This window comes from Marmota marmota, unplaced genomic scaffold (genome assembly GCF_001458135.2).
Source record: "Marmota marmota marmota unplaced genomic scaffold, marMar, whole genome shotgun sequence".
Taxonomy (NCBI): domain Eukaryota; kingdom Metazoa; phylum Chordata; class Mammalia; order Rodentia; family Sciuridae; genus Marmota; species Marmota marmota.
In genome coordinates this window covers 19,475-43,165 of record NW_025999986.1, presented here as the reverse complement: position 1 = coordinate 43,165, position 23,691 = coordinate 19,475, and the positions used below count along the sequence as shown (strand labels likewise).

General features: G+C 38.8%; 1 protein-coding gene across 1 annotated transcript; it reads left to right on the top strand.

Annotated features, from left to right (window-relative positions):
• Positions 1-324: 324 nt before the first annotated feature.
• LOC107160796 (olfactory receptor 2W1-like) lies at positions 325-1,277 on the top strand. Its single transcript, XM_015507417.1, is given in 2 exon segments — positions 325-745; positions 748-1,277. Coding segments are annotated over 2 exon segments (951 nt in total).
• Positions 1,278-23,691: the final 22,414 nt, after the last annotated feature.

Genomic DNA, 23,691 nt, shown 5'->3' with positions numbered 1-23,691 from the left:
CATGTGAGAAAATTCAGACCATAAGTTCAATATTGAACTCTCCAAGATTACCTAGATACTTAATCCAACATGAGAAAAAAATCTACAATTAATCAAATTTCCATTAATATATAGAGAAATTATTTCTTTCTTCTCTCTCCTCTTCCTCCTCCTTCTTGTTTCCTCTTTCTCTTGCTTTTTCTTTCTTCATCTCTTCTTGTCCTCCTTCACTTCCTCCTCCTCCTTCACCTTCCTTTTCCCCCACTTCTATTTCTTCCTTCTCCTCCTCCTATTCCCTTTCCTACTACTTTTGTTTTCAATCTAGGATTTAAATATCAAAGAACAATGGACCAAAGAAATTATAGTTTTTCAAATGGTTTTATTCTGCTGGGCTCCTCTGACCATCCTAAACTGCATGTGATCCTGTCAGGAGTTGTCACCATCTTCTATTCTATCACATTAATGGGAAACACAGCCATCATTATTGCATCTCTCCTGGATTCCCACCTGCACACACCAATGTACTTTTTCCTCAGGAATTTATCTTTTCTAGATCTGTGTTTCACAACCACCATTGTCCCTCAGATGCTGGTCAACTTATGGGGACCCACAAAGACAATCATCTATGTGGGTTGTGTCATTCAACTCTATGTTTACATGTGGTCTGGCTCCATTGAGTGCCTTCTCTTGGCTGTTATGTCCTATGACCGTTTTACAGCTATTTGTAAGCCTTTGCATTATTTGATAATCATGAACCCTCGTCTATGTCTCAAATGATTGTCGTGGTCTGGAGTATTAGTTTGGCCAATTCTGTAGTGTTATGTACACTCACCCTGTATTTGCCTAGGTGTGGAAACAACCTTCTGGATCATTTCTTGTGTGAGTTGCCAGCTATGGTCAAGATAGCTTGTGTAGACACAGCAGCAGTAGAAATGTCTTTGTTTGCTTTAGGCATTATCATTGTCCTCACACCTCTCATCCTTATCCTTATATCCTATGGCTGCATTGCCAAAGCTGTGCTAAAAATGAAATCTAAAGCTGGCCAACGCAAAGCAATGAATTCCTGTGGATCTCATCTCACTGTTGTGTTCATGTTCTATGGAGCTATTATCTACTTGTACCTACAACCAGGTAACAGTGCTTCCAAGGACCAAGGAAAGTTCTTTACCCTCTTTTACACCATCATCACTCCAAGTCTCAACCCCCTCATTTACACCTTAAGGAATAAGGACATGAAGGATGCACTGAAGAAGCTGATGAGAGTTCACCATGAAGCTGGGAAAGTAAAGAGACATTAGAAGAGATCTATATTAGAATAAATAAAGTAATGAAATGTGTTTTCTAATTGTCTTTAATTTTTATGGAGTTAAGTAATCCTTAGATCATAGTGATGAATTAACATAATACTTCTTATTTGCAAACATTTTATTAATGCAAGCAATGTTGTAACATACTACTTAGTTTTTGTGCCTTTAATCACGGGCATATGTATAGGAGAAAAGGTCATTAATAATTTATATTTTTACTTTACATAAAAGAAAAATGTAAATAAACTTAAATGAATTTTCTTCTCAAGCCACATAGAAGCAACTTTAATTATCTAGTGTTGTATTTTAAATGCAATGCATAATCATCATAAAGACCTGCACACACAGTTTCATATAAATTTTGGTTTGTATGTTAAGTAATAAAATATTAATAATTACTTTGCATATTAAGTCTTTTCTGATATTTACTTTTATATTTATATTTGGGGGGGTTCAGACAATACAATCTACCAGCTGGTAATTATCTTAAGCACTTTGTGAAAATTTTTCTCTTCAGTCAATTAAAGTTGACATTAATATCTTGAGTAAAGCATCTTTGTAATTTAAGTCTTTAACTTCTGTATCATGATAGGTATCATGGAAGAATATTTCATGATAGAAATAAAAAGATATTTATCAAAGACTTTTTAAAGGTGACAGCCCAGACTAATTTTTTTATCCATTATTTGTGAAACTTTATTATATTAATATCCTAACATTTTCAGAAAGAGAATATTAATAGTTTGAAACCAGTTAGGCTTTTAGTATATATTTATGGAATAAGAAAATTAATGTGAATTAATGCAGTATTATTTTTATAATGTAATTTTATAAAATGATACTATTGATTTCCATTTATGAGAATATATTGGGTTTTTTTGGAAAACTGTGTTAACTTTTAAATTAAACTTTTTTTTCTATGGTCTGATACCTATCTCTAAAAGTTAATAATTATATTCAATCTAGACAGAGTTCATCAGATACATTTATAAAATATAAAAGTAACCTAACACTTTATTCTCTACACTATGTATATTTTAACATGTGTTCTTACTCTTTTTTGAGAAGCAGTGGTAGCGTAATGGGGATTAAACCAAGGAGTGCTTAACAACTGAGCCACATCCCCAGCCTTTTATTTTTTTCATTTTGAGACAGTGTCTTGCTAAGTTGTTTAGGTCCTCAATAAGTTGCTGAGGCTCACCTCAAATTTACAATCCTCCTGGCTTATTTTCCCAAATCACCTGTTCTGACTCCAAGATTTAAAAGCAATGATAGGCGACATATCATTTATCAACTTCAGTAACTAAGTAAACTAAAATAAATTACTTATATACTTAAGGGAGAACATTACATTTTACAGTGTCTTTTTTTTCTGGATGCCTAGTTTTGTTTTCTTTTTGGTTTGTCTCTGTGGCATTTACTATGCAAAATATAGCATTCTTAATGTTATGGTTTGGATCTAGAATGTACCCCAAAAGGTCATATTTGGAAGATTTGGTTCCTAATGCAGCAAGGTCTGTAAGTGGAGCTTTTGGAAACCGTTTGGATCATGAAGGCTTGGATCTCATAAGTGGATTAATCCATTTAATGAATTAATAATCTGATTGGATTATTGGGAGGGGGTAATTAGCTGAAAAAAGCAGGAATATCCTGGAAGTATTTTTTGCATCCAGTCCCATTTATGTTATCCCCCAAACTATTTGCTTCCTAGCTTCCATGAGCTGAGCAATTTTTCTCAGTCAAGCCCTCCACCATGATTATTTTGCCTTGGATCAGCTGACCATGCACAGAAACTTCTAAACTGTGAGCCAAAATAACTCTTTTCTCCTTTAAGTTGTTTTTCTCAGGGATTTTGGTGACAGTGATGAAAAACTTACAATACTATTTTGTTTTCCCTAAATGAATGTATATATCCACACAATTTCATTAAATAACAATAAATCCTTTAAATATATTGAGGTTTGAGCTTACACAAGTAAGCTCATTGGTGGTTCTATAAGTTAATATGCCTTGCCTCATGCTTGTAGAAAAATATATATCCTAAAAAGGCTAAGTAGAATTATAAATAATAACAATAATAATTATTCTCTATACTGAGGAGTTGCTCTTCTGATCATGGCTCACATCATTATTTATGAAAATTTACCTCACTTGCTCTAGCTCATCTAAAGTCAATGATCTATTATGACTTGGTAAATATTCATGAAGGTGTGCAAAGTGCCACAGGAGTAAGAAAACATTGTGCCCATATTTGACCATGATGTGCTATAAAAATATGTAAAATTAAAATTTGCCAGAAAATAAGTGTCATGACAGCTGTCCTTGCTATGATAAAGGAGAAAAAAGATGAAAAGAAACACAGAAATAGAAAAAATAGGGAGAGACAGAATGAATAAAGAAAAATGCATGAAAGAAACATTAGAACAGGATGCAGGAGACCAGAATTTGAATCTTATTTTACCTTGAGAAAAAAAAATAACTCAATATTCTCAAGGCTTTGTTTTCTTAAATTTAAAGTCAATTACTAAAATAACTTTTCTATTTTCCTGTCATGTTTTTCACTGTTGCTATATTTGGCTTCACTATCTATCTTTTCTTTCATATTGACTAAAGGCTATCCAGAACAACTGGTAAAGAAGACCTATTGTGTAGTGGGAAGGCTTTCTGATTTGTGACATTGCTGGGATTCTAGGCTCACTCTTGAAGCCAGAGATGCTCTTAAAGTAAGCAATAACAAATATGACAGAATTAAATTAATTTTTTTGCTTCCTGTTTCCTCTACTGTAAATTAAAATGAAGCATTACATAGGAGGACACAGGAACAAAGATACCAGCTTTTTATGTTGGGAAAACCAACATTGTATGATACCATTGGAGGTCATCTTCCGCTAAGCTTCCTAAATGCTAAACTTGGGACTAATTACAGATCAAAGGTTCTTCAGAGTAGTAGTACATAAATCCAAATTAGAGAAAATTGAAATATTTTCGGGAGATGACATGGCACTTGAGATGCTTTAAAAATTCTCTAAGATCTGAATTTGGCAGAAAAGATCTACATTAAGAAAGTGGCAAAGTCACAGAGGCTTAAAAACCAGCATGGACATAATTAAAACAAAGAATATAATTAAATAGCCTCATGTAAGCAAAATGGGTTGTCAAATGAAGACTAGATTAATTAATCAATAAGTGAGGATGTAAAAACTGCCTGCTGTAGGGCTGGGGTTGTGACTCAGTGGTAGAACCCTTGCCTTGCATGTGTGAGGAACTGGGTTCGATTCTTAGCACTGCTAAGAATCAATAAAATAAAGGTTGATCAACAACAAATAAAAATATTTTTTATAAAAATGCCTGCTATGTGGTAGGCACTGCGAAAAGTTACCTCATGCTATTGAATTTTATATGGATAATATCAGAGAACTATTATTTTGTGATAACAAAGAGAATATGATAAAGAAGGAATATATTATTACCCAATCCTCTTTCCACTGGCATCATTTATTAATCACTCAAGGAGTTATGGCTGAAAACAATTCCAAAAAAGAAAGAATTGAATAAATTTCCGTGAATACCAATGAAACCAAATGTCATGAGAAACTTATTATACATAAGGTGGTTTTATGTAAATAAACTAATGGATTCATATGAATTTTCAAGTATATTTACCTAATAAATTTCCGTGAAGAAAGGTTCAAATATATCTGGCTATTATATGTGCATATAATATTTGTATGTTATATAATATCTATTATATATGATATATACTTGACTCTATATGTGGTATATGGTTATGTGGCTCATGATTATATAAAACACCATTATATAATGTTTATATACATATTATATATTATATATGCTACATAGAGCCCTTGGAAGCCATATATACAAATATATACATGCTATTTATAGTATATATAATATGTTATATATGTGTATATCTATGTTATATATATGCTATATATAATATATAGATAGTATATACACTATAGAAGAAATATATTATTATTTATTGAGCTCAAGGTTAATTTATACTTCTTTATTTTAATATATAACTTTGCATTTTGGTGCCTGTGAAATAAGTTAATATGATCAAACATTAGGATGCTCAATCACACTAACTTTTAAGTAAATTGTTTTAAGTACTAAACATTGTTCATGTTGACAGTATGACATATTGAAAGTATCATAATAAATTTTAAGAATAAAGTCTTTGGAAGCCATTTTCCACTTAGAGAGAAACTCTGATACATGAATAAATCTCTGCAGCCAATGTTTTAAGATTTATTTCAGATATCTCAGATTATATGAGATTTAATCCTCTTCAATAAATAATTATGATTATAAATCCCCAAAAAGTTGAAGTTGCAGTACTATATTAGATATTTTATATAAAGAAAATATAAAGAAATTATAAATACTATACAAAATAATTATTTCTCACAGAGTTGTTTCAAAAATATTCCCATTCTCCTACGACAGATCCTTCAGTGATTCACAAGTAAATTCTCATTACAATAATTTGAAATCACAGACAAGTCTAGTTAAATATTTTGAGTCACCAAATTCTGAAAAATTAAAGACAATTCCTATTCTAACACATAAGAACAAACACAGACCTTGGGACTAGTCCACCATGGGACTTACTCTCCACTTAGAGGAAAGTGTCTTCATATCCTGATGGTCAGAGTTTTAACATAAAGAAAAATAAATTTCATTGCCACCAAATGTGTAGCTAAATAATAACATAAAGAAGTATAAATTAGCCTCAGGTTCAATAAATAAACATTATCTATGAGTCAGCTTAGGCACCACAATGATATCATTTACTGAATCATACTTAGGAAAGTGGTACAGCTAGAAAAACATTTATTGGAAATGCTTTCTTGATTTTCTAATGAATTAAATATTACAAACTTGATTCATCTTTTCCCAAGTAAAAGTCTCACAGGTTTGTTCTACAAATATATTTTTTTCAACTTATTTGCTATCTTCAGTTCACTTTAACTCACAAACTTAGTTGTATCACCTTGAGCATGTTATTAACTTTCTCTGAATCGTGGGTTCCACATCTGACACTGATATAATAAATACTGAGTAAATACGAAAAGTAAATAAGAAACACACACACACACACACACACACACACACATATAAAATACATGTGGGTGGCCTTCATGGGCAGTTAGTAAATTTTCTTCTATTTACCTATAGTCACAACATGCATACACTGGTTAAAAAAATAATTTTTCAATTCTGTAAATTAGAGAAATGAATTATCATGAAAATATGAGAATTTACATGAATTTTGTTGTAGGGAGTCACCCTGGCTCCAAAGACTAACTTCCCCATCCCCCAAGAAGAGCTGTCCAATGGTGAGCCCTGCTGGCTCACATGATCCTTACCCACCAATCAGACTAGCCCTGCTGACTCACCTGATCCTTACCCATCGATCAAAAAGCACCCCATGCTAACTGTCAAACCACCCCTGGCTTTATAAATATGCAGAGCTGTTCCTCAATAAAAGGGCATTTTCTCTGATGAGGAGCCTTGTTCGTTCTTTCATTGGTGCCGAAACCCGGGAAGGGGAAATGCCTTGCTGCTCGAGGGGCCCCTCTCTCAAGGCTTGCTGTCCTCATCCACTCTTTTGAGTGCTGCTACTACTCTCACAATGCTGTCTCTTCAGTAGGTGAGCTCCCCTATCGGGTATCCAACTTCAGACGGGATATATGCAGGGGCTTTGACCATGATTGTCCGGCAAACCTCTGAAGCCCAGTCTGGAGGACAGAACACATCCTGCCATGACCTTCATGGTCACAGTGGACCCTCTGGAACCCGGTTCATGAGTGGGAGGTCCTGAGGGGTGGAAGAACAGGCATCTCTCTCTCTCTCTCTCTCAACCACTCTTGTCCGTCTCCTGACCATGAGGGCCTCTTCTTCCCTCCCTGAAGACTCCCCCTTATTAAATTCTGCACACAAGATTGGCCTTATAATCAATTAGACAATCAAAGTCAATGGCCCCCAGGAGGATCCCTAGATCCTGCAATTCTCAGAGATCTGTTTAACTTCTGTGAGTGCTTGAAAAAGTGGAAGGAAATGTTGAGGCTTTTTCTCTTCTTCATTCTCACCCCTACCTATCCAGCAGATGAACCCCTCCCTACTGACCTCCTCCATCAACTCCCCCTGCTCCCCCTGATACCTTCAGTCCCCCCTAAACTAGGTCCCACTTCCTAGTACCACAAACCATGGCCCCTTTAAGAGAGGTTGCTGGACCTGAGGGCATTATCCGGGTACATGTCCCATTCTCTATGAATGACCTCACACAACTAGAGTGAAGGTTGGGCTCATTCACCACAGAAGAGAGTTTCAATGGGTCCTCCAGGCCTCTAGCCTCACTTATATGTTATTGGCTAATACTCTCCTTCTTGAGGAATGTACCAGAGTCTGGGAACTTGCCAGAGCCCATGTGGATGAAACTCACCAAGTTAATCCAAATCACCCTCTGGGGCCACTTGCTGCCCCAGATCAAATTCCTGACTGGGATTATAATACACAAGCTGACATACAGAGTAGGGACTGATTCTCCACATGTATTATTGCTGGGCTCAAAAAAGTGGCACGTAAGGCCGTCAGTTTCCAACAATTACAAGAGACTCTATCGGAATTTCTGAATCGCCTTACGAAAGCCCTTTAGGAGTAACCAAGATCCCAAAACCCCAGATGGCCATCATGTCCTTTTGACATATTTCCTCTCACAGAGCTACCCCAACATCTGGGCCAAACTAAAAATGTTCAAATAAGGCCCTGCCACCGCCCAGATTGAAAAATTTCAGATGCTTGCCCAGGCCCTGCAGGGTGCTTCCTCGGGTCGCCGCCCATCACCAAAAACCCCCCGGGTGCCTGATTCAATTGTGGCAAGGAGGGATATTGGGCCAAGGCATGCCCTGCACCACACATTCCGTGTACTCCATGTCTAAATGTCAACAACAAGGTCATTGGGGCTCTGACTGTCCTAGATCCCGTAGGAGGCCTATGGCCAGGGAACCCTCTGACCTTCTGGGCATGGCAATCAATTGACGATGCCTTGGGTCCTTGTCCCCGGCTGTAACGATTAATAAACAAGAACCCAGGGTGTGGATTCAGGTGGATGGACGCAAGGTTGAGTTTCTCCTTGACACAGGGCTACCTTCTCAGTCCTGACACAATTCTGGGGGCAAATAGTGCCGTCCACCTCTCCTATTGCCGGGGTAGGAGGAAAGACCATCTATCCAAGAAAGACTCCCCTATTACTCTGTTCCATAGACAACTTCCCATTCTCTCAGATGTTACTAGTTATGCCCCAATATCCAGTTCCTTTACTCAGCTGAGATATTCTCTCTAAATTCAATACAACAATCAACATATGGGCTCCTGGCATCAGTCAGGCCCCAGAATCGGCCTGTTCTTCTTCTCTGGCCCTTTTGGAAGAAGACTGGCCATTCTGCTCCACTTGTGAGGCTGACATGAAATACCATACTAATCTGGTTGACCTGATTGTATGGGATACCCACACCCCTCCACCATTTCCTGCCCACCAGTTAACATTCATCTCAAAGATCCTAACAGCTTCTCCAATCAGGCTCAATCCCCCCTGTCCACAAAAGCTCTTCTGGGCCTACAACCTATTATTCAGGACATTCTTAGCAAGGGGTACTTCAGTCCTGCACATTCCCCTTACAATACTCCCATACTAGTGGTAAAAAAGCCCAACAGGTCCTACCTATGACTCATCAACACCTCTGTTAGGCCCATATATCCTTTGGTTCCCAACCCATACATTCTGCTGTCTCAAATCCCCCACACTGCCACCCACTTCTCAGTCATAGATTTAAAGGATATCTTTTTGCCATTAACCTGGACTGTCCTTCCTCAGGGATTTTGAGATAGTCCATACCTCTTTGGACAAACCTTGGCCTCCAACCTCCAATCTTTTCACCCCCAGTGCCCGGAATCCTCCCTCTTGCAATATGTTGATTATCGTCCTGCAAATCTCTTTGCCTACCTTTGGGGAGGAAAGCACCCCACTACAGCCTTTAAGGCTATGGTGGCCCTCAGGGACTCCTTCTTTGGGCAGATTCGAAAGTCCTAGTGCTCTCACCTTAAGAGAGGGCCACTGGAGAGACGCTTACCCTCCCCTTACCCTCCCTTCTTTCTGGCCCTGGGAGTATCCAGCCTCTCAAGGAGGGGTCCTGAAAAGCCTTGGTCAAGGTTTTCCATGGCTCTGGCTCTGTCCAGGAGGAGAGCTTCGACTGTCAGGATTCGGTGACAACCAATCTCTGCAGCTCAAATCTGCCATTTAGGCACTCCTGATTTTTTGGCTCTAGCGGGGACGCTCCTTTTGCCAATAAATCAGTTTCCTCCTTCTCTGCATCCTCTTCCCTCCTCCTTACATGGGTAATGTGTCCTCTCTGCTGGTCAACTCTCCCCTACAATGCCTCTTGGATCAAATGTAGCACCCAGGCCTGGCCCACTTATCCCTTAGACAACCAAAGCAGATGGCCCCTTTTTGGGTCCCTGGATCCCTCCATTCTAAAGGATCTCTTCCAGTCTTTCTTCTTGTTCTGATCCAATCCTGCTCTCTGCACCTCTTGTAAACCTCTACAAATTCTACTAGCCCATCCAAAGGGCACTCAACAGATGACACAGTTCTCCTACTTAATTTCTTGGCCTTAAAGGGATATCAGGCCTCTCCACAAAAGGCCCAAATAGCATGTATCTAGGGTTCTCTATCTTTCAAGGGAAAAAAGCCATTACAGTAGATACAAAACAGGTTATTGTGTCTATACCTACACCAAAGACCAAAGACGACTCTCCTTCTTGGGTTTGGCTGGGTACTTCAGGGCCTGGATTACTTTTGAATTTCTCCCTCCTCACCATGTGCTATATAATGTAGCCAAGGGCCCCCAAGATGAACCCCTACTCTCAGTGGTAGGGAAGCCCTTTAAAAAGGTACTCCTCTGGGCACCCGCCCTGCATCTCCCCGACCTCTCCCGACCCTTCACCCTCTATGTATGTGAAAAACAGAGACAAAGTCTGGGTGTTCTGGGTCAGGAATATGTCCCCACATTTGCACCAGTGGCCTATCTATCCAAATAGCTCGACCCCACTGTCAGGGGCTGGCCCCCATGCCTCAGAGCCCTAGCAACATCCCATGACCTCCAGAAAGAAGCACACAAGCTTACCTTTGGCTCCCCACTAACCATCTCATCTCCTCACCATCTAAAGGATTTTCTCACTTACAAGGGGCTACTTCCTCCTTCCAGGGTTCTATCCCTCCTTGTCTCATTCCTTGAAACCCTGCCTCCCTCCTCCCATCTTCTCCCTCACAAGATCCCGTCCACAAATTCCTGGAGGTATTAGACACTATTTTACCCTGCCCTACCACTATTTCTGAGGGATCCCTGCCCTCTTCAGACCTCATCTGGTTCTCAGATGGTAGCTCCTTTATACATGAAGGGGTTAAAGTAGTGCGGTATGATGCCATTTCTCTCTCATCCGTCATAGAGGCAAAACCTCTCCCACCCGATACCACCAACCAACAAGCTGAACTCATAGCTGCAACAAGGGCATGCAAGCTAGTTGAGGGAAAAACCCTCTCCCTATATAATATGTCTTCCATATCCTGATCTCCTTCCCACACAGCTATTTGGAAACAAAAGGGGCTATTGACCACCAAAGGGATGGCAGTCATTAATTCCACACTTATTTCTGGCCTCCTATAGCCTCCAGGCTGTCATCCCAAAAGGGAATAATACATTGCAAGGCCCACTAAACTGACTCCTCCCTTACTACTATGGGGAATTCCAATGCTGATCAAGAGGCTCTATCAGCTTCCCTACAGAGCTTTACCTCCTCTCCGCTTCTCTTCATTACCACCAGGGATTGGCCCAAAGATCTCCAGCAACTCTTCCAGTTTCTTCACTCTCTATTCCATTCTAGTCCACAGAGTCTCACTACTTTCCTTCACTTCTTTTTCACCCTTTCCCCACGTGAGATGTCCCTCCTACAACAGATCACTTCCACTTGTCAGATCTGCCAGAGAACCAATATCAATACTCCATTAAAACCTAAACATTTCCCTTCTCATCAGGCCTGCGGTCATACCCCGGCTGCAGACTGGCAGATTGATTTCACCCACATGCCCCAAGTAAAAAAACATAAAATATCTTCTTGTATTGGTAGATACTTTTTCAGGATGGGTTGAAGACTTTCCCACTTCTAACAAACAGGCCTCTAAGGTAGTTGATCCATTACTTACTCACATAAATCCCCCATTTTGGGATGTCCACTTCTATCCAATCAGACAATTGCCCAGAATTCACCTCACAGGTAACTCAGGGACTGGCTCACATGCTATCACTCCCTTGCCATTTCCATTGCCCTTACCACCCCCAGGCTTCTGGAAAGGTTGAAAGAACTAATTGGTCCCTAAATAGACCCTCACCAAGATCACCATGGATTTAAGCCTGGACTGGGTAAAGGTGCTCCCTTTGGCTTTATTGCACATTAGAGCCTTGCCAAAGAAGCCTTCTAATCTCTCACCTTTCGAAGTCATATATGGCCGTCCCCTCATTCCTCCCTGATTGCCTACAGATGCCCTGCCCCTCTGTTCACACTCTGAACTCTGGTGCTATCAAGACTGGCTCCTTCCTGACCCTAGTCTCTCTCAAAACCCTACCTCCTTAACGCCTGTTCATATTGTTTACTCTTGCCCACTGGGGGAAAAGCCCCCTTTAAAACCAAAATGGGGGGGTCCTGCTCAGGTGCACTCCCTTGGTGGCCAAACTCAAGCTATCTAATAACCAACTTACCCCCCTGGATTCACATTTCCAGGCTTAAATCTGGCACTCCTACACCTTCATCAGAAGAGCCAATGATCATCACCTGTCATTAAGTACTCTTGTCAATGCTCCCCTCTGGGGTCCTCTCTTCACCCTATGTCTGAAGTTTCAGGCAAGTGACCCTTAGGGCCCCCTCCAGCCAGACCCCCCCACTTGCTTGAATCTGGCCTATAGTGGGATCATTGTGTGTTGTCCTTCTGACAAACCACTTAGGTGTCCAGAGTATGGTGACCCCTGAATAAGTGTGATCATAAGAAAGAACCTTACCAGTTGCATTCTGGGCCTAAGGAGGAACATGTGTGTTTTGTTTACCCTCCCAGTTTCATAAGAATTTCAAGTATCAGTATTAAAAGTTGAGGTGTTTTACATAAAACCTGGAGAGAGCTGACTGCTCTCAAAGGGAAATATGGTAACAATGGGCCACTGTCCTCCCTTGGCTTCCATCAAGAAAGGCAAAGAGAGAAGCAAGCTGGTACACCCAGTTAGGAGAAAGTTTGAAGAACAGCCTTAATAGAGAGGGGTGGGGAGCTAGATTGGACTAGGAATAAAGAATGGAATTAAGGGTGTTAGGTGCAGGATAGGCTGGTCTGCAGGCCTGCCAAACAAAGTTAGCTGCAGAATGACCCGGCTTCTCAAACCCTCTGTCTGGTTCTATATCACCTGTTTGCTTCAAGCCCAAATGCCCAAGCCCCCACTCAAGGCTGAACACTCAACCCCTCCCACACACTCAGGATTGAACACTTAACCCCCCCTTGGGCCAAGAAGGCAGCTTGCAGACCCAGAGATCCCATTAGATTTGGGCTATAAAAACTCCATGTGCCTGTTCCTTCCCCCTATCATAAAGTTCATTCAGACTGAGGTGCGTAAAATTTCTAATCAAGCTTTTAACCAGCTTCTCCTCAGGAATTACCAACTCCTGGCTACTGATGGTACCTCCAGTCGAGACCTATGCCAAATAGACTGACGTCATCATTGGATCTGTGGTGGCAAGGAACTTTCCTTGATACAGATCTTCTCTGCCCTCCTGTGAGGGCTCCTTACTTTCCTCCTCTCTTTCTCCCACACTGCCCCATTTCAGCAGGAAGCAGCCAGAATGAGTGGACGCCCACTCTCTTTTAATAACAAAGAGGGGGGAATGTTGGGAGTCGCCCCAGCTCCAAAGACTAACTTCCCCAACCCCCAAGAAGAGCCATCCAATGTTGAGCCCTGCTGGCTCACCTGATCCTTACCCACCAATCAGACTATCCCTGCTGGCTCAGCTGATCCTTACCCACCAATCAAAAAGCACCCCATGCTAACCGTCAAGCCACCCTGGCTCTATAAATATGCAGAGCTGTTCCTCAATAAACAGACATTTTCTATGATGATGAGCCTTGTTCATTCTTTTATTTGTGACTTCATCAGAAAAAGTTTTAATATATTTAGAAAAGTATAGTGTGCACTGGGTTATCCTATTTAAGCTGTCCTTGTAAAGCAATTAATTATTTTTTTATTTATTTTCATTAGCATTTACCTATTCCTCTACTAAAGTTCCTAGCACTCCTGCTGTTTTGGTGAGCCTTCATAATATTTGTGACATTTGTCTCTGGAAATCAAAGTACTAGCTAGATATTTACTGTCTTCCCACCATGAATGTCTATGTTTTAAGTACTAAGAATTTGGTAAAATTTAACAGTAAGATTAAAAATAAATGATAGAGATAAAAAATACAAAATAGATCTTAATGGTTATGTGTTCTTAAACAAAAATTTCAAAACATGAATAAAGAGAAATCTCAGATACCAGGCCAGCAACTGCTTGTACATCCTATACATTATGGGTCCAGGCCTCCTTAGCAGACTCAGGGTCTAAGGTCATCCCAATAGATTATTAAGCAAGGCCAGCCTCCACAGAATCAGGATATGGAACCACTGCTATAGAATCAGTTTCCAGGCCTGTCCCAGGGCCAGGAAAAACCCAATCAGCAAGACAGTCTCCATAGTCCCAACATCCTCTGGAACTAGGCTCCAAGCTCAGTTCAGTAGACCAAGAGTTTGGATCACCCCAGTAGGTCCTGGGCCAGATTGGCATCCATGGACCAAAACTCCAGGTCCAGTCCTAGGAATCCAGCTTTCACGTTCATCCCAGAAAATGACCAAACTTTTAGACTCAGATTTATCGTTCCCCCAGTACTGAGTAGGACTCTGTGGACCCAGACCTTAAGGTCATCCCCTGTGGAAACAGACTTTATACATGCCCTCACAACACAAGCTCTCAGCCCAATCCTACAACCCAGACAAAAATTACACCCCAGAAAAATCTCATACTAGACTAGCCCCAATAAGCAAAGGATCCAGACCTACCCCAAAAGACATAACTCTGCCTACAAGCCCAATTCCATAGACCTAGTCATCAGGCTCATGCACCACCTTACACAGTATTTCAACCAGCCTACCTGAGAACTCAGGGAATAAGGTATTCATGGAGAATGGCAAATGAACTGATCAGAATCTCTAATGGTGGAATGGTAAAAGTCTGTCCCTGTGGAAGACAACAAGTAAAGACTGGACTATGTGCCTGCTTGTTCAAATGCACAGACATCAGTGCTTTTGTAGGAACACAAGCAATCAAGGAAACAACAAAGGAATTATTCCCACCAAAGGAATAAACTCAACACCAGTAATTGATCTTAAAGAAATGTAAATTGATAAATTACCTAACAAAGAATTTAAAATAATTATTTTTAAGACTACTTTTTGCAATTCTCTCAGGGAACTGTAAGAAAACACACACACACACACACACACCCAACAAAAAAACCCCAGAAAGATAATACATGAACAAAATGAGAAGATCAACAAAAGAAATCATGAAAAAAAAAGATCAAACAGAACAAAATACTGAACTAGAAAATTTCAGAGTGTTGCAAAAGCAGACTTGATCAAGCGGATGAAACAATAAGTGAGCTCAAAGACAGGTCATTCGAAATTATGCAGTCTGAGGCAAACAGAAATAGAAAAAAATGGTCTATGAGAACAGTGATATTTTGAAACACATATGCATTGAAGAATGTTTAATATAACTTACTATATCTCCTCAAATATTTTTCATTTCTTTATAGTGAAAATATTTAAAATTCTTTATTTTTAAATATATAAGATACTATTTTATCTGAAACCGCCCTAATGTGCAATACATTGCCAGAAATTATTACTCCTAGTTGACTGTAATTTGTGTGCTATTTTTTCAGTATTTACCATCCCTCAATGCTCCTGATAACCACTATTCTACTCTCAACTTCCATGAGATCAAAATTTTTATAAGCTACATATGAGAGAGATCATGTGTTATTTGTCTTTCTGTGCCTGTCTTTTTTGATTAAAATAATAATATCCAGTTCCATCCATATTGTCGCAAGTGACACAGTTTTATTCTTTATGACTGTATACTATTCTGTTGTGTACATGTATGGAATTGTATGTATGTATGTATGTATGTATGGATGGATATGTATGTATGGATTGCTGAATCATATGATAGTACTGTTGTTAATTTCTTGAGAAATGTCCATACTGTTTTCTGTAATAGTTGTACTGATTTGCATTCATACTAAGTGTATAGGAGTGTTCCCTTTTCTCCATGGCATCACCAACATTTGTTATTGGTGTTATTGTCCTTTTGATCATAGCCATTCTAACTATAGTGAGAGGATATCTCATTGTGCCTTCAATTTGCATTTCAGTATGATTAGTGATGATGAGCATTTTAAATATACTTGTTGGCTATAAATTTCTCCATAAGTGTACTGTCAGTATTTAAATTACATTGTTTTTCTTACTATTGAGTCGTGAGTTCTTTATGTACTCTAAATGTTAACCCTTTTTCATATGCTTATTGCAAATATTTCTCTACAAATATTTTGTAGTTGCTTTTTCATTATGAGGATTGTTTCCTTTGTTATTCAAAAACTTTTTCATTTTTATTTACTCTCATTTTCTATTTTTTTTGTTTCCTGTGCTTTTGCCATCTCTTCCAAAGAATCCTTGCCCATTTCAAAGTCCTTAATATTTTCCTATTTCCTTTATTAATTTTAAAGTTTAAAGTTCTGTTTACTTTAGTTTTATTTAAAATTCACAAATAACAGTTCCATATATTTACAACGACAAAGAGATGATGTTGGTCAGCTGCTTCTCTGGCAGGAGATTACAATCCAGACTATACAAAGAATTCAAAAACTTAAGACCAATAAACAAATAACCCACAATAAATGGGCAAAATAACTAAATAGACATTACTCAAAAGAAGAAATACAAATGATAAACCAATAAATAAAGAGATATTCAACATTTCTAGAAATCAAAGAAATGCAAATTAAAACTATACTGAGATTTCATTTCACTCCAGTCAAAATGGCAAGAATCAAGAATGAAAATAACAATAAATGTGGAGGAAATGTATATTCATGCATTCTTGATGAACTACAATTTAGTACACTCACTCTGGAAAGTATTTTGGAGATCCCCCTGTCCACCACTCCCCCCCTAAAAATAACTAGTAATGGAACCACTATATGACCCAGCTATTCCACTCCTTGGTATTTATCCAAAAGAAGTAAGTTCAACTTACTCCAGCCATACAGTTACTTCAATGTTAGGGCAGGATAATACAATAGCCAAATTAGGGAATGAGTCCCCATGCCCATCAACAGATGAATGGATAAAGAAAATGTGGAATAGATACACAACGGAGTGTTGAGAGCCACAGCCAGTCGGAACGGCCCCTGGCATTTGTGCCAGAAGTAATGGTTGAGAGGGCTGAGCCATTAAGATGATGATAATTAAGTTAAGCTGTGTATAATTGCTGTGACTGGATGACCCTGGATTGAAACAGGCTGTGTATTCAATTGTTTATAAACCCCTGCTGTCCACCTGGGGGAGGGAGTGCTACTTTGGAGTTCTCTCAGGGATTCCTGGGGAGTTTGCATTGGTTGGTGAGGTTCCCGGTGCAGGGAGTTCCTGTTGGTGTGTGGTGTGCCTGGGCGTGGGTGGTGTTCAAGTGAGTTAGGAAATAAAGTTTGTTCCTGCTTGAGTGGCTCGTGATTTGTGTCCAGCCAGACTGCAGCATATGGTCGCCCCTGCGGGGAATGACTGAGGAGAGAACAGCAGCCAATTTGGATTCCAGAGAGATTAACTAAAGTGATTTCTACAGACCAAAAAGAAGATGATTCGGCTCAAATCCATAACAGCTGATATCCTTACATCTGCAACAGTGGTTCTCCCACACCTGGAGGCTAATAAATAATGAACACCATTAAAGCCTATTTCAAATGTAAAAAAACTTGGGGCTTGCTTGTGGGAATACCTTCAGACCCATTATGCAAGTTACAGGAAGAAGGATGGAATATCAAAAGAAGAGTCAAACCTAGGTGGTAACCAGGATGCTTTTTTGCAATATCTATTTTATTATTGCCCTTTCCCACATCATAAAGTTCTATTTTATTTTTTGAGCTCATACACACCTAGGTTAATGTTTTTCTGATTACTTCTATTTTTTGACTGGAGTTTTTAAACATTGCAATGGAGATTTCACCTGTGAAAAGCTACAAGGCCTTTACTATTGTCTTATGTGTTGTATGTTATGTGTGCACACTTGTGTTTTGTATTGTATGTCTGTATGTGTGTATGTCCATATATTATATATGAGGATCACTCATGAAAAAATGGATCCAATTTTTTTTATTCATGTGATTTAAGTGGTTTAATTTAATTTGGGTAAACAGCTGTTGAGGATTGTTTTAAAATGTGAACAAAAAAGGAGGTTAACAGATCTGTTTGTTTACTTTGACCTTTCCTTTTCATTATATTTAATAATTCTGTTCAGAATAATGTAGATTGTTCAGAAAATTGGTGTTTTAGTGCCTTCTGGAATGCTACATAATTTTTTTTAGCCATCATTGTCAGAATTCCTATCTTCATCCCAGTGACAGTGAAGACAAAGATAAAACCAAACTATAGCTTCTTTGATAGCCATCACAGTAAACTGTATAAACTGATGCATCAATGAATAATGTAACTCAACAAGTGATGCTCAATCAAGGAGTTGATTTACTTTGGGAGGAAATGGACATATTGACAGATTCCTCTGCTTTGAACTGCTTGCAGAACTTGCCTGGACTATGTATCACTTGTATGCATTGTGAACTATCTGTTGGTGCAGCGAATTGTGGTAATGCTGGGGGATCTTTGCTGATGGTGTTATCAATGGTACAATTTTTCCAAAAGGAGCCATCATTTGGCTTGGTGCCATGGCATTTTTGTATCCCCCTCCCTTCTGCTTGTGATGGTCGTTCAGCTAAAATTTGGGGGCCAACAGAGGTGAGGCAAAGAATTTCACCCCCCCTACTGGTGCAAAGGCCAAATTTGGGGGCCAACAGAGGTGAGACAAAGAACCTCACCCCCCACTTGTACAAAGGCCTATCCACAAGTATGGCTATATGCTGGACCGGTAGTCAATGATGGGTAAGATCCAATTGCAATGGTACCAACCTAAGACAGGAGGCTGATGCCTTGAGGTCAGCTCATCTGATGACAGGTAAGGACAATATGTAGTATTGGACAACCTAAGACAGGCACGGTTCCTAAGCCACATGCTTGGTGTTTAATTAAACAGAAGGGGGGAGATGTTGAGAGCCACAGCCGAGTTGTAATGGCCCCTGGCATTTTTTGCCAGAAGTAATGGTTAAGAGGCAAGCCATTAAGATGATGATAATTAAGTTAAGCTGTGTATAATTGCTGTGACTGCATGATCTGGATAGAAACAGGCTGTGTATTCAATTGTATATAGACTCCTGCTGTCCACCTCAGGCGCCTGCTACTTTGGAGTTCTCACAGGGATTCCTGGGGAGTTCATGATTTGTGCCCAGCCATACTGTGGCAATGGAGGTTTTACTCAACCATAAAGAAGAATGAAATAATGGCATTTTTCAGTAAATGGATGGAAATAGGTAACACCATGCTAAGAGAGACTCAGAAAATCAAAGGTCAAATGTTTTCTCTCATACATGGATGCTAGAGCAAAATAAGGGAAAGAAGGCAAAGGGGATCAGATATGTAATGATATTTGGAAGATTAGAGAAGAAGAGAAGAGATTAAGATGGATGAGGGACAGGTAAAGGAGGAAATGCAGATTGGATTTGACAAAATCACGTCTTACTTGCTTATATAAATAAATCACAGGGAATTTCACCTTATGTTTATGTAGAAAACACCAAGCAGTGACTCAGGAGGCTGAGTTTAGAACATTGCCAGTTTAAAGCCAACTTCAATTGCTAAGTGAGGCCCTAAGTAAAATAGCAAGCCCCTGTCTCTAAATAAAGAGGGTAAGCTCAGTGGTAAAGTGTGCCCTTGAGTCTAATCCTCAGTGCCAAATATATATACCTGTAAAGACACACATGAACAGAATATGAAAGGATAGGGAAAATGGATAGAATATATATAAAAGGAAAATCTATAGAGGAAGAACAATAAGGGGATGGTGGAAGGTGATGAGATACCCAGGGGTCTTGTACCCCTAACCCTGGGACCTTGAATCCAGGCCAGGGTGAGCTTGAGCCTGGAAAGATACCCTGAGGCCCAGCTGCAGTTGCACAGGATCACCCAGGCTGTGGTGGACCCATGAGCCTCTCCCTGCCGGGATGATAGGATGACCTGGTGGTGGTGAGCACTGGTAGGAGCTCAGACCGGAAGGCTTCCAGGTCTCATGACCCAATCCTGTCTGGCCCAGGTGAAGGCCATGCTAAGAATGTGTTGCTTTCTGGTGGCAGTGGACATGGTGCAGGGAGGAGTGCAGTGGACTTCGAAGCCGTGAAGGCCTCAGGGACTTTGAGGGCCAACATGCTGAATGGAAGCCCAGAGCTCAGGCACCGTTAGACAGCGAACGGGCAGTTAGGCTCTGAGTGACCAAGATTCAGGTTCCCTGAGATCACTACTTATTCCACAAGAGCAAAGGCCTTAACCAACCAGGTAGGTGAGCCAATCCCCAGAGGACACGGTGGAATGGTCATCAGCCAGGCAACTCATTTTCCTTCTACCAAAGAAACATAAAGGAGCACACCACATTGGCCAACTGAAACTGCCCACCACCACTTGGGAAGATTTGCTGGCCCTCTGTAGAAGGTCTGTGTATATAATATGAAAATCTGCCATCAACCAGTACCACCCCCACAACACACAACAACCAGTTAAAACCTTGGCTATATCTGAACATTCTCAAGGTAAAGAATGTGGATGGTATGAGAAAGTTATAAATGCACATTTGTTTAAAAATATCAGAAAATAAATGTCTTTTGGAAATGACTTTGAAATGGAGGTGTTAGACCACCTCTAGGAGTGACACTTGTCTACTTTTGTTCAGTGAGTTAGAGGACATGGAGAGGACTTTGACCATGAGGAGATCCTGTGCCAGACTGGTTATAGGTAAAAGACATCATTTGTGTGTGTGTGTGTGTGTGTTCTAACCACATTGTTTTGTGTGTATGTTTTATTTATATTTATTAGAGTATATGTAGTCAAAAATGCTAAGTACTTTTTTGAAATGTCTACTCTTTTTAGATGTTCTAAAGTGCCTGATAATATGTTAAAAGTATAAGTAGTAAAATATAATACATATCTTTAATTTATTTTTGTTAAAATTCATATGAAATGATTGGGGTGGGTGGTGACAATAGCCATAACCCTTATTGAGTGGTATTCATTGTGTGCTCGTTCCCTGTAGCTCTATGGCCGTGTGCTTAAAATGAGGCAAGAGTAACCAATGTTCCTTAGGTCTATGGGTTTTGCTTAATTTGCTGCGTACATAGGGTGTATAAAGGACAAGTAAGTGCTAATCTACATTTAGTCACTCTAGATGTTAAAAATTTTGCCAGTGTATGACAAAAGTAGAATTAGTAAACAAATTTTGTCTGTTTTGTATTAAAATTCCCAAGAAAGATTGTCTTCTAAAAATTTGAGCGTTATAACCCACTGAGTAAGTTACGGACCAGAATGCTCACATTTTGAAGACATTTTCAAACTAGAACCGTTGTTACATGTATACAGCTTATTCAAGACTATCATGTACATAGTGAATACATTGAGTTCTTACTTGAAATTTCTAGTCTGTCTAGATGTTTAGAAGTGCCAGATATATGTTAAATGGAGAGGTTGTAGTATATCATTTTGTAAATATCTTTTTGCTAAAATTCATATGAAATATTGTATTTTGGAAATGTAACTGTTAAATGACCTTTGTGAGAAATATAGTACTAGCTTTATTTGTGCAGTGATGTGGAGGAGATAGGAGAGAAGCAATTGCAAAAGGTAAAGCACATTTTCAGACATCAGTTTTTTGTATGTTTTGTGCATTTTGTTTTGCTGCATATATAATGTATACAAAGGACAAATGAGTCCAAATTTTGCAAAATCTAGTCTCTAGATATTAAAGTCATTGCCAGCATATGACCAAGTAATTAGTAAAATTAGCACATTTTGTACATTTGGTTTTGAAATTCATAGGAAATCTTTTCCTCTGAAAATGACTTCTGGATATGAATTTGTTTAACCATCTCTAAGCATTATATATGCCTGTACTTGTTCACTGGACCAAAAGAGAAGAAGAAAGTCAGAAGGGATAGGTTCAAGATAAAATGGTCATCTTAGATGTCAAAGAGGTTGCCAGCATATGATAAAAGTAGAATTAGTAAACGAGTTTATATGTTTTGTGTTAAAATTACTAGAAAAAATTGTCTCAGATTATAACCATTGTTATGTGTGCAATTTTATTTACCAGTGTTTTGTGCACAGTGAACAAGTTCTTATATTAAATATCTAGTCTATATACTTAGAATTGATTGGTATATTTAAAGTGGAAGTAGTAGGATAGAACTTTCTGTAAATAGTTTTAAAACAGTGTTGGGAAATTCTGTATCTGGACTTCTTAAACCACCTTGGAATACTATACTATCTGTACTTATTGGATTGAGGGAGGTGGGAAAAAATAAACTGCAAAAGGTGTTTGGTTAGAGTGTGGTAGAAAATTTCAGCTTATACTTTCCCTGTAACATGCATTTCATTTAATTTTGCTGTACTGTATACATTGTGTATATCCTGGACAAAGGAGTCCTAATTTTATAGTATTCAGATATAACCACTGTTACAATAAGCAGCTTATTCATCATTACTTATGTACCTATTTGGAAAACTTAAATCCTTATTTGAAACATCTAGTCTTTCTAGATGTTTAGACATGTACAAATTATGTTAAAAGTTTAGGTGGTAGATAAAACATTTTGTAGATATCTTTTGTGAAAAATTCTAAAAAAATACTGTCTTTGGGAAATGGAATGATGAAAACACTTCCCTAAGCAATACACATTATATTTGTGATGGTTCAGGAAGGAAGAAGGGAAAGAAAATCCAAAGGGCTTTATACGAATGTATTTTCTGTGAAGCAACATTGGTCTTTGTTCCTTATGTCTGTGAATTTTTTTTACTATGCTGTGTAAATACTGTTTATAAAGGGCAAATGAATCCTAACATACATCTGGTCTATCTAGATGTTAAAGAGTTTGCCAGTGTATGGCAAGAGTAGAGTTAGTAAGCTAGTTAGTAAGAGTAGAGTGAGTATACTCTGTGTTAAAATTTGTAGGAAAGGGGCTGGGGATGTGGCTCAAGTGGTAATGTGCTCACCTGGCATGCGTGGGGTGCTGGGTTTGATCCTCAGCACCACATATAAATAAAATAAAGATGTTGTGTCCACCAACAAACTGAAAAATAAGTATTAAAAACAATTTTTAAAAATAAAATTTGTAGGAAAGACTTTTCATAAAACCATTTAGGAAGTGAAATTGTTAAAATCATCTCTAAGCCTTAAAGATGCATATATCTGACCCATGGGTTAATAAGAGATGAGGATGGAAAGCATTCTAGACCAGAATGCTCCTGTTTCGAAGACACTTTCAAATTCTAGCCTTTAAAAATGATTTTTTTTCTTTAAATCTAGCCATGTATTAGGGGATGGGGGGATAGTAGAGGATAGGAATGGCAGCAGAATACAACAGACACTAGTATGGCAGTACGTAAAAACATGGATGTATAACCGATGTGATTCTGCAATCTGGATACGGGGTAAAAATGGGAGTTCATAACCCACTTGAATCAAATATATGAAATATGATATGTCAAGAACTATGTAATATTTTGAACAACTAATAAAAAAATAAAAAATAAAAATGATTTTTTTCTTCAAATCTAGTCATTTATTAGGTGTGTACAGTTTATTCAGCTTATTAAATATATATTGTGGGAAATGTAAGTCTTTGTTGGAAACATTTATTCTTTATAGATGTTGAAAAGTGCAAACATATGGTAAAAGTAGAGGGCTAAAGTGATGCTTTTTTATGTATTTTTGTTATTACATAGAATTAGTTGCCATTTAGGCAAAATGGAATTATTAAATTTGACATTTTGAGTATGTTGACGGCTCACTGGGTGGTGGGTTGCGGGGCCCCAGATTAG